General features: G+C 45.5%; 1 protein-coding gene across 1 annotated transcript; it reads left to right on the top strand.

Annotated features, from left to right (window-relative positions):
• Nucleotides 1-8,078: 8,078 nt before the first annotated feature.
• On the top strand, nucleotides 8,079-9,647 carry LHYA1_G000717 (Uncharacterized protein; the record flags this gene model as incomplete). Its single annotated transcript, XM_031145708.1, has 2 exons — nucleotides 8,079-8,687; nucleotides 8,742-9,647. 2 exons carry the CDS (start codon nucleotides 8,079-8,081, stop codon nucleotides 9,645-9,647), a joined length of 1,515 nt encoding a protein of 504 aa, XP_031009050.1.
• Between the last annotated feature and the right edge of the window lie 2,911 nt (nucleotides 9,648-12,558).

Raw genomic sequence — 12,558 nt, 5'->3', positions numbered from 1 at the left:
ACCGAAATAGTCCCATCGTTGGGCAAAGAATTGGCGCTTTCTAAAAGCTACAAAGACACTACGAGGACTTCTATTTCTCTGGTTGAATTACTCTGGCATCAGAGGCTCAGCGGGACGGCACACATATTCAGTTGGTACAGTACATCCAACACGTGACAGCTACAGTACAAAAGACGACATCAGAAAACCTGTACGTATTGCGTCGCTGGACGGGTGGCTGATATGGCATGATGGGCCAGTGCATCTTATCAAGAATGGGGTGGGGTCTCCGCAAGATCAGCAGGTCAGAAAAATCCCCGTGCACAAAACATTACGAACAGTGGATCTCGGGGGCTCTTGAGTCTTGGCGGCCATGCCCTACAGTAATTCCTTACAGTAAACAATGTGTAAACGCTTGGGTGTCAACGCTAGTGTCTATTTCCTCCTCTGTCGCGTGACCTAAAATTTGCCTACTTTACTACCTAAGGTACGGAGTCAAGAAAGAGGAAAAAGAAAGACAAAAAAGACAAAAGTTGCAAAAGAGCACGCTAGGGGCAGGCTGGGCAAAATAGAAGGATATACTCCGTGATTAGCGTAAAACAGTGGTAGAAGCGGTTTTGCGTGTGTTTCTAGTCATCTCTCTCAAGGCGCAATTGTACTTTCTCTTCTCTTTGTTGAAGTGATGGCACCTTCCCCGCAGCCTTGTTTTACTTATGATTAGACTCGCCTAGTAGTAGGCAATCCATGATAGAGCTTGCACAGGGCCGTAGGGGATATGTTCGAGAGAGTGGACTTCTTGACTCCAAGATGAGGCATGGTCTCGGACATTCGGAAGCCGATGCTAAGATGACTCTCGATACCTCCCCTTCGTATTGTCCTTGCGTATTCTTTTCCCACGATTTTGAAGTCGCTGACAGTTCGGTTCCACGTTGGCAGATGGGGGTATTTGTACAAGTAATATACAGTAGATTTGGAGTTGTAGTTGTATGTCTCATTTGGCTTCGTTGGGTGCATATGCTGATTTCGATTATATTACAATTTACCACGGCCGCAACATCTGCTGGCAAGCTGGGCATGCGTCCATCTTGCAGTCCGGACACTGAAGCAGATAGTTGTAGTTTTTGTAGCAATACCCACAAGCTATGCTTCCTTCAATCCTCAGCCAGCAACCAGTATGAACGCAAAGGCCCCTTGCGGATCTTGCAGTTGACGCAGATGCAGCTGCTGCAGCGTGGTTCGGACGTTGACTCCCAGCGCGATTGTTGCGGGGCTTGGACTCCGAGGGGGTTTTCTGCGAGTCTTCTTTTCGCTGTTGTTTCTTAGCTCCTTTGTCCTTTGATCTTTGCTCACTGTTGGATTCAACTCCCTCCCCAGCTTCTTCTTTTTCCCTCGCCCTTTCTTTCTCCTCCCTCTCGCTCCTCTGCTTCATACGCTGTTTCAAGTTCTCATGCTCGGCCCTTTCCTGAGCCTCTGCTACTTTCCTCTCCGTATCCTTTTTCTGCTGCGCGCATACCCGACGTAAACGTATGCGTTCCTCGACCTCACTTGTAAGGTCATCATCATTCGCATTCGCAGCATGAAATCCCACTCGAATTCTCTCTAGGATCTTTTTCTTATCCCGTAAATCCAACTCGGACTTCTGTAATTTCTTTTCCTTAAAGGTCCGCGTATGCAGCCTATCGTTTCTTTCTTTCATCTTCTGCTGTTTCTCCTCTGCGGACTCTGCGCGAGGCTTCTTGCTAAGAGGTGATTGCAACCATGTTGACCAACCATTACCATTCACAGCTGCGTTGAGAGTTTCTGCTTCCTCGGCCTTTCTTCTGAGATCGAGGTCTCGGATTGCTTCTTTTAACTGATGGATACGTGTGGTGATGGCGAGGATACCATCCTCGCATCCCTTTTGTGAGACTGCGAATCGGGAAGCTCGTTCACGCTTTATCATGAAGATTGCCCTGATGGCAGATAGATCTTTCGCTTCGCTTGGTGGCTCATTCTTCGGTTCTGAGGGTTCTGAGGTAAATGGTTTGGGGCTAGGTTTTGGGGGATGCGTAGTAGTTGGACGCGTCTTGGATTCTGAAGATGGTCTTGAGGACGGTTTTGGGGGAGGATTTCGAGGTGTCTGCGGCGTAGTAGTCGGGCGGGTCTTCGATTTTGAAGTAGATGGTGTTTGGGCAGGTTTTCGAGGTGTCTGTTGCGTGGTCGTTCGACTAGTCTTCGCTATTTGTGGGTAGATGCGGTCGTACTCTCTTCGCTTGCTCTCATCTTTGAGGATCTCGTAGCCCATTAACAACTTGGATATCCAAAGTGATCAGCATACCATCTGCATACAGATTCTCAACTTTGCAACATTTGAGACAACGCATTTCACGAGAAAGGGAGACAAGCTACATACCAGCTGGAAAATCTTCGTGGCATCACGACTGGGGTTCTTATCTGGATGGCGCAAGAGGGCCAGTCTTCTATAAGACTTGGTGATTGTCTCTGGACTTGCGGTTGGCGCCACTTCTAGGATTGTATAATAATCATTGGTGATCGTAACAGGCATCATAACACCTTGTGTTCAATGGCAAAGGGCTTGCTCTCAAGTTGCTTTGTAGGGTGATGATATTGATGTTGTATGGAAGTCGTATTTTTTTGGGTTGATTTATTTTGTCTCGCGTGGTTGAGCTTATACCGCCCGACGTTGGTGACTTGTAATAATTCACTTTTTATAGGCAGCTTCTCCCCTTCTGCTTTGACTCCGGACTCCAACTTCCTCTCTTTTAATGCACAGTTTTAAGGCGCTACTTGAGAGAAATGAATTGTCACGCATCTTTTGGTGTTCTCTGCTCCAGTCACACTGCATATATAGAGGTAAGCATGTCTATCTTCTCTGCACTCAATGGGAATACTACGACATGCATTGCTCAGGCTTGTCTTCTCCCCCCAAAAATGCGATAATCTCTAGCCTAAACACCAAGAAATTGCAAACTATTCAAAATATAATATCTGCGAGGGTTTCCCTGCATACCTAGTGCGTGAGCATCAAGTGCAGAAATTACTTGAGAGCTAAGAACAAGAAAGACATGGAAATGTCGAAGAAGGTAGCAATGACTAAAGTATAAACCAACAACTGCATGGGACGTATATAATAAGTCATAGATTAGCACTCGCTTGTATAGGCTGCTAGGAGAGAGCTGTGTGAGTTATTTAACTTGTTCCCCCTCATGTGGAGTCAGTGGCAATGAGCAAGTGAGAATAGATATCCATTGAGATAAAACATTAATGACACAGAGTTGTTGCTGGTGTGAATATTGCAAGGAAATGGGAGTACAGGCTTCTGTCGTCCAACTTTCACTTTGCGGTCCCCCTTTTCAAGGTGACAAGAACACTTATTGTACACCCCCTTGAAAGCTCGTAGAATAATAAGACGGCTAATGGGAACATGTCCTGACTCCTAAGCGTAGGCTCAACTATCGCCCTAGGTGAAGTACTCCTTTTTTATTGAGAAGGAGTCAAATCCGGCGTCTACGATTGAAGGGAGCATGCCAAAATTGCATAGCCTACCTGGGAATTCTTGCCGTCATTGCCGATTTCTACGATGCTGGTAAGTTTATTCCTGGAAAGCCCATTCCTATTGCCCTGGACGCTTCAGCCATCGGGCCAGACCGTCGAGTGAGTCAGTAATGTTGTGGGGTTGATGGTACATATTTTGGCAAGTACCGAGGTCGGCGAGGTGTGTAGTAGCAAACAATGCCGACCTTCCCGCTTGTGGAAGGAATAGTATATCCTCAGGGGGTTGAAATAATGGTGATCGTTTAGGCGACGTGCATGTTTACAGAACTGCAAGACCAAGTCCATCTTGAACTAAGGTGGGACTTCCCAGAAACTTCCCGAAATAGAAATACGAAAGCAACCGTCACCTCCGTACTGTACAGGAAGCAGGAACGCCTTATTCCTACCCCACATAGCCAAGCAACTAAGGAATATGAATTACAAGTGACTAGTACGGAGTAGGTCAAGGTGGCCTTTATACGACTTCCCGGCATCTTAGTTCACGGACTCTTCCGCAGTCTAAAGTCCATCATATCTTCTGGTTATCGTATACTCAGTCATCGCGCGACTCTTCTGCATCTTCTCTTCCAACTCCGGAACAGCCGTCGAACCCTTCATCATCAACCAAGAAACTACCTCTTACGGAGTGCTTCGTAGGTTTAAAAGAACCCACTTCTTTCTTTTCCTTTCCCCACTGATCATCGCATATTCCACCTTCTCCTTATCTTTAAGCACCACGTTCGGTATGCGGTGTTAGCCCTATGCGGTGTACTCCGTACAAATGCAAGGGGCACGAAGTACAACCCACTCATCACTTATCCTTGTAGTACTCCGCAATCTCAAATCCGGCTCTTTAGCCAGCTTGCCCTTGGCTTCCAGTCCGAACAGGCCAAACAAACTCCCTGTAGGGGTAACGGCGGGGGGTTTTAATAGGAGCTCTCCAGGTGAGAAAAAAGTGGCGGAATAGATGCACCAAAACTCGCTTGTCTATTCCGACACTTTTTTCTCACCTGGAGAGTAGGAGTCTCCATCAAAAAACAGCTTAGCATTTTCCGTCTGTGCGTGAGGTTTATTCGGCTTGGGGCGATCTAGATAGGCTTTCGTGCCGTCCTCGAACATATTTAGATCTCGGAGGCTGAGTATGGAGGAATTTACCACATTACTCCGTAGCGACTTGGCCCGTGACTGGGAGAAGAGGGTTTAATTCAGGGTGGCGGCAGATCTGATATCCACTTGGATATCTATACCGTTTCGGGGTGCCTCCGTACCGGTATTTGGAGGGAGAGCCCGGAGAGATTGGAAAACTTTGAGGTTATGCGGACAAGGACGTTATGGGAGTCCGGGCTTCAGTTCCCCTGGTGTGCTAAATATGGTCATTGTCTTTTAGGGTGGATATCACTGTAAGGAACTGTAAAATTAAAGGGAGGTGACGTCTTCTTCTTGCCACAGCAGTAGATTATCCAGTAATTGGACGAGAATGGACAAATTTCGAAGTCTTGGATGGGCCGAATGGATTCAAGGAATAGTTGTAAGGCCGATGAAAATATACGATGTAGGAAACTTGAAACAAAAACGCTTCAATTTAATTTTGAAGTGTAATTGCTGTGATCTGTACCTGAGCTTCTATTGTCGCGCCAGGTTAAAGTCACTTGATGATGTTAAGTCAGACCGGAAATCAGATGAGCTCGGTTGCGGTCAGAATCTGATGTTGCCATGCTGGCGATTCGAAATATGCTAGTGTGCTGCCATGTGAGACCCACGCCTGCAGGGGCAATGCTACAGTACTATACTGTAGGGGTGAAATTGTTGTTCGAACCCCTGGCATTACATGGGGTTTGCTTGCATATGCCCTGGCCTGGGATGAACGTAGCAAATAGCCGACGAGATTTCCTCGTGGGATTCCTATTTTTATGCAGTATCACATTAGTCTGCAACTGTCTTTCCCTACTGTATAGTGTCATGACGCATTGAAAAGTAAGTTGTTCCAACGCTCAGTATGAACTCTCTTCTCTTTCTATTAATAGTGTTTCAAAGCCTCAGGCGCAAGAGTCAACATCCTCCGGTTTCAGCCCGATTACCCCGCCACCCCTCCTTTCCTAAATATTCTCAAAGCTTCATGCGTACATGTATAGTAAGACTAAGTAGGTAAGGTCAGCATCAGTTGTGGGCAGCTAGCCTATCGGAGACACATGCTTGTCGATAAAGATGATGATGATAATAATAATAATAATAAATTAATAATTCCGACATCTGTGGTCATGCTTACATGCATGTGCCAGTCCCTACCCCACACGCTACCTGCATCAGCCTTGCCAACCTTATAAGATAGTATACGAGTATTGCTAAACTTTAAAGGAATGTGGGTGAAACAATAGGATAACGGCCTCGGCTAAAAGTTCAGACATTATATAAAAAATCTGCTTTATAGTATCTTGCTATCTTCTATAAAACGTGTTAGACCGGGAGAACTTTGAGGGGCTGATTGTAATCTGTAATAGTAAAGTATATGCTTTGTAAAGTATGAAATCTTTGAAACGTTTTATTACGTGAACAGTTAAACGTGAAAGCAACCTTATTCGTTGTATATGTAACGGGTCCTCCTGCATAAAACCCTTGCCAATCTACTACGGAGTAAATTGTTTTTTTCGACGCCAGACGGGATGCATGGAGTTACTTCGTAATAGGTAATTTATGTTGGGGTGGCTTTTGACTGCCCTATCTTCGGGAAAACCAGGCCCAAATCTTAGATAGTTGCTCGTAACCTCGTACTGTAGGATCGAAAGTATATCTATCTCCGGAGGGTCTCCGGAGGGTGGAGATGTAAGTACCGGGCATAACAACAGGGAATGTCAAGTCTCCGAACATTCAGCGGGGGTTTCTTAGATGGGTCCTGTAAAGGCTTGCTTCGTTCTTACTATATTAATTATAGAAGAATATCGATATAAGTATATAATGGGGACCGGAAAAAAGTAAGCAGAAAGTAAAATATGAGGTAAAAGCTCTCTAGTGAGGAAATAATAGGGATGGTACGGCTTCTTGAAATCCCCTATTCCAAAATGAATGGCGTTACCTCATATGCAGGTTGATAACTTTAATTGACTGCAGACATGATGGACTAACCTAAGAAGGTGCTATCCCACGTGTCAAGGATTTCCACTGGCTGACCTGCGGCTCTGCGGATCCCGTCAACTTGAAAAAACAATAATGGTTGCAAATTTGGGAAGGAATATTACAAATATACTTATTTTCATCTAGTTTGAAACAAATGCAACTAAGCCTCTAAGATGCGTGAGTGCCGACGTCCCGAAACGGAGTACCGGTACCTTTTCCGTAAGCAAAAGAAGGTTCCCTCGTGGCGTGTTATCAAGGGCTATCGTGGGAACGCCCAGCCGGTGGACCTTGGAGGGGCAGGACTTTCCCGAATACGCAGACGAAAGACTCTATACTTTCGCAAACAATAATACCTTTATAGCCATAAGTAACAGGGGCTTAACCACTCAATATACCGAAGTAGTAGTTTGCAAAGAATCTTCGAATTGACTACCTCGTACCACGTATTCGATCTCGCCGTCACAATACCGTTATTCCCATACTCGATCTTGATGTAGGCCATTAGGTGTGATTAACGACAGTATCTAACCTTAAAAGGATCGTCGACTCTGTTTCGAACGCTCGTCCAAACGCATATCGCAGTGTTATTTCCACGAAGCTCCGTAAGGCTTGAGATAGGGAGCACGCTGGCTTACAGGGGTACTCCGTAAGGCTTCAAGCACTCGAGCCCCTGAAGCGAGGCCCTGGTAGCCGTGCAACACTACGGCTCCCTCCTACTATTACCCTAATGTAGCAAATTCGTGCTAATTCGATGTTAATAATAGGGAATCCTCCACTGACTCCAGTTTGTTTCCTTGTAGATTGGCAAGGCGGGGGCAGGGCTCTGTTTCGAGTTTCAGATATACAGTACAAGCCCTTTAGACTGTTCGAGACAGGCTCCTTCCTGACAGTGCCTGCAGTGGACCCAAGACACCCTAGCTTGTACCCACCCTAGCTAGACGTCAAACCAAGTGGATGGGAATATAATCTACTCGTAAGGAGTTTGCGCTTAGTCTAAGGCTAAGCTGCACTGGCTCACCAGCGCGGTGGCGGTTAAAGAACCCCGCAACTTCGGCGACTCTTGCCAAAAGAAACTACCTTGCTCTTGCCTCTGGCTCCCAATCAACAGACCTCTTTCTTCTCTTCGTACTAAGCAGTTATTTCGATCTTATCCAGACCTGGGTCGTTGGAACTGCGGATCGATTCCGACCATCAATCATATGAAGCTTCCTTGAAAACGTGGGAGGATCCCACCCTCATCTCTCCAAGAAACAACAATTATATAAAGACCCTCAGCGCAACCAGCCGTATCTGCAATCGCCACCAGCTTTCGCAACTAAGCATACATAGGTACCTACACAATTTTCAAAGCCATCTCAAGATCAAAAGCATGGTAGGCGTCGGCGGTCGCTCTGGAGGTACGTTGATAGCTCTCTGTTGTGCCACACCGGTACATGGTTACATCAATTGACAAGATGCCCTGCACTATAGGATGCCACACATGCCGCCGACGACGAGTCAAATGCGACGAGATACACCCAGTATGCGAAAGATGTACCAAAGCCAAGATCAACTGCGAGGGCTATGCGCGCGACCTCAAATTCGTGGACGAGAAAGGGCGCGCCCAAAAGCGCGTGCAGGTGAAACGACAGGCATACTTGGAAGCTGTTCACGCAGAGGAGGCACAACTCGAAGCCGTACGGAAGACAAAGTCAGGCTCGCCCCCGGTAGGTGAGGCCTGGAAAGGAGCGACGCCTTCAATAGGGCCCACACTCGATATAGGCGTGTTCAAGGATGAAGTACAGATATCGTTCATGCTAAAAACCCTATTTGCGGGCTGGAGGCTATTCATGCCATGGGTCATGACGGGATATCGCAACGCCGAGGAATGCACAACCACCCAGACCGTTAAGGCGCTGAGCTGTGTTTTCTTTGGTCGAATGCACAACAATAGGAATATCTTCGATTCTGGCATGGTTGCGTACTGCAATGCTCTCCGCCTGTTAGGGTCAGATTTGAAGGATCCCAAAGCTGCGTATGGGATATCGGCCGTCACCAACGTCTTATCGTTGGTTATATTTGAGGTAAATCCACCGACATTCACCATCAAAAACCACCGCTAATGGATTGACTTTTAGATGATGGCTTCTAAGGGAGGACCCGGCATAATGCAGCACTTGGGTGGAGTCCAAAGACTGATACAAGCTCGTGGACCAGAACGGCATCAGAACCGACCGGATTTGGACGTTTTTGAAAATGCCAGGCTCGGAATGATACATCAATTCATGGAAAAAAGGAAACGGTGTTTTCTGGAGGAGCAACAATGGATGACCATTCCGTGGTTCAAACATCCTGAAGCTAAGACGTTTGTCTCTTCCATTACTGATCGAAAATGTTACCTTCCAGGCCTCTTGGATGACATGGAGGCCATGCGGACCGGCGTACGGGCTTCCCAAGCGGATGTCTCACTCTTATGCGAGAAAATCTATACACAGCTTTATGAGCTCTTCTGCTGGCGAGCTGCCTGGGAGGCAGAATTTCCAAATTGCTGTTGGACTGTCCCAGTACATGAACCAGATAAGCCCTACAGCACGGCAATTTACTTCTCCTCACTGGAACGAGCGGTGGAGATTTGCCATTACGATACAATCTTTTTGATGCTCTATCGAATGGGCTGCATTCTGTTTGGTCCTGATTTCGATACAACTACTATTGCTCTGCCCATCCCCATGATCAGGACAAATCCCGTTCTTCTCCTTCCCACTGATCCCAAGTCTGTCCATGAATTAGGAGTGGAAATTCTTCGCCATATACCCTACTTTTTCAAGGACAATAGCCAACATGGGGCATACTTCCAAGCATTATTCCTGCTAAGATCTACGTTTGAAGTTTTTGTGCCAGGCACCATAGAGTGGGATTATTGCCAAAAAACGTTCAATGAGCTTGCAGACAAGAGTGGCTTTGAGGTGGCCCGAAAAATGATGCCCCATGGCTTGCAAGGGAGAATGTTGCAAGACGAAGGGATGCATGCTCCCATATTTTGATCTGCTTGGAGAGCTGTTAATATGTGCAGGCAAACATATACGGCGGGCGACCGCCATGGAAGGTCTATGGCCCTGGCATGCCCATCTAGCCTTAGACAGCCAAAGATTGTGCCTCGTTACGATCTACCGCCAAGTCACAGAGCATATCTTCTACGAAATTTACGATGCCACGATGTATGCCCTCACAAAATGATGACGCTCCTAAAGACTCAGACAGCCCTTGATCTTCAGGAAAGTATGAAACAATCATCTGTAAATGCTCCTTGCATTGGAAAGTTGTGGTGGGATGAGAAGATGAGACGAAGATCTAGACTTTCCAACTCGTTGTATAGTTTTTAAGCATTAAAATACCCCTTCTAGCATTCTATACAAATTACATTTCTCAATATTACTTTATCCCTGTATTTCTTGAAGACCATAGACTTATCCATCCTTGTTCAATGTTCATCCATCATATTCTCTTCCACGGGTCCATTTGATTGGCTCATTCACAATTCCTATTATTACCATCCGATCCCCAGGTTACCCATGACTAGTTCATTTGTATGACTCAGAAGACTCAAAATGAGCTTCTGGTTCTACTCGTAAAACGGAAACTCTAGACGCGATCTTGTCAGCATCTAATCTACCTAATCCATCGCCTTCCCTTAGCACTGCGGCTACCAACTTCACGCATCCTTATTTCAACGCTACGGCGAAGTCCCCCAGCCTTAAATTCGCACTACGGGATCCACTATTAGGACCCGGCGGCCTGCGGGCTCAAATTAAATAGTAGTCTATGCCTACACGGGCAATGATCCCGAGTCTCACCCTGAACCTGATACCCTTAAAAGGGATGGACGCCTCGATGCGAATCTCCTACATGCAAATCGTACGTTGCTTAATAGTCATTAAGTAGATTTTACTATGTGAAATAGAGGGTTTTAGTTAGGTACTCACGGATTAGGAATCCATGGATATTCTACTCTTTACACTTATAGGAGTCCTCTCTGACGTGTTCACCCTTTTTACTTGCAATATGGGATAACATCACCTTATAAGTACTTCTACAGCATAGGATGTGATAGTAAAGTGTGATAGGATTCTGTACGCGTCCTGATCTGCTACTATTCGCGTGACTAGAGAAATCTAATTTGGTATTATGGTCTATGTTTAGTTGGATGTATAATCTGGATTTAAGATTAGGCATTTAGTAGAAATGAATTTATTATTAGTAGGTAGTAAATACTCCAGATGATGATTATGCCTGGGATTGGAATCGTAAGACTTCGAAGATGCTACCTAATTAGGGAATGGAAGTCTACTTTGTCGTAGGCTAAATGAACCACACCCTACGTATACGCAGAGAGGGAAATGCCAATGGGGTGTTTTCCTATCACAGCTGCTACTATAATAGAACCCTAGCATCACGTCTGCGTAGGGTTTATCTAGCCTAGAAAGAAGTACGATCCCTTCCTTGAGACAAGAGAAACAAAAGTTCCTATTGCTTTACAGAAGATGAGCAGGTTAGGAAAAGCTATGCTGTTCAAAAGTGAAGTGGATTTGCCGTAGCAATATTACAATTGGGAAAACTATTTATCCACCCAGATAAAATAGCAAAGGGTATATATCATCAAATGAGCAGAAATTGTATAACACAACATGCAATCAAGTTACACACCTTTGTGTGTAGAGATAGCCCTCACGCAAGGTTACTGTTGAAACTGCTTCGGCTTCTACCATATGTCCCGTCCGCTCAGTCCCGTCCGCTATTGTAGCTTGATTGCATGTTCCGCGACTTATAGTTGCGGTCTTTTTTCCCTTCCTTTTCCTTTTTGCTTTTCTGCTTGGATCTGTTGGAATTGGATTTTGCATTTTCGAGCTGAGCTTACAAGTAAAGATGATAAATTGAATTTAGTTCAAAAGTCCTGATTATCAGTGTGAACTGTGTGATTTGAATTCTAGTATAGAGATCCGAAAATAGAAAAAAGGATTGATTATTGCACTTAAAACCTGTCGAGAGTAGTGTCAGAACTACTAGAATTGAGCCACTTTCACAAAGGTCGGCCAGTTCGAACTTGGTTTGAACCGAGTTCGAACTCAGTTCATTTGCGCGACGTGCAACAAAACATCGATGACTGCTGCCTAATTTGAACTATTAAGCGAGACTGGAAAAGGGGGGACCGGGGGTTGGTGATACCAGTAGAACACATTGCGAAAACGGAAATAGCGCTCTTCTTACAAGCTGTTAATCATTTGAGGGTTTAATCGCCCTGTAAATTTGATGAAGGCTACTTTTTGTGAAAAGATCCTGGCATTGCAGTTAGATTTGTCCTTTGCCCCTCGGCAAAATGCTATCCTACATCATGCTATCCGAAACCAACAGAGTAAACCACAAATATAATAGTCGAACCCTACGGCAATTAACGAGCAGGCTCTGTAGACACAGCAACTGGCTGAGATGTTTTGTGTAAATGCAATTTGTTGAAAATTCGATGATGAATCTCTCTATTGTGACCCCGATTCTCAAAATCAAACATCTTCGATTTCATCGTTTCCTTTTCATTTAGCATATGTTTAATATCCCGAATTCTCATGCGGTCAGTATGCTTGGATTCAAAAGAATGGTGATGAATCTTGTGGTCGTCCGAGGACCATTTATCATCTCCGGATTTATTTTGCACGGTTATCCAGCGCTCAACGATGTAATATTCGTCTTCGATTTTCATTGCAGCTACTTCGTTGAGAGCCTACGCTACTCTGTTGAGGTTATATGTGTCTGAACGCAAAAGCCGATTGATTTCTGAGTTGCTTGTAGAATCCTTTCCGAGCTCGCCCACTCCATGCCCTCCCCAGCACTTTGAGACGAAGAGTCTTAGTCTGAGGCCCTCACTCTAGCTTTTCGTACTGCCTCGAATGTCTTTTTTGTCAT

The sequence above is a fragment of the Lachnellula hyalina genome (genome assembly GCF_007821495.1).
Source record: "Lachnellula hyalina strain CBS 185.66 chromosome Unknown contig00009, whole genome shotgun sequence".
NCBI classification, from domain to species: domain Eukaryota; kingdom Fungi; phylum Ascomycota; class Leotiomycetes; order Helotiales; family Lachnaceae; genus Lachnellula; species Lachnellula hyalina.
The sequence above is the reverse complement of the archived record's forward strand: the minus strand, read 5'-3'. Positions and strand labels throughout refer to the sequence as shown.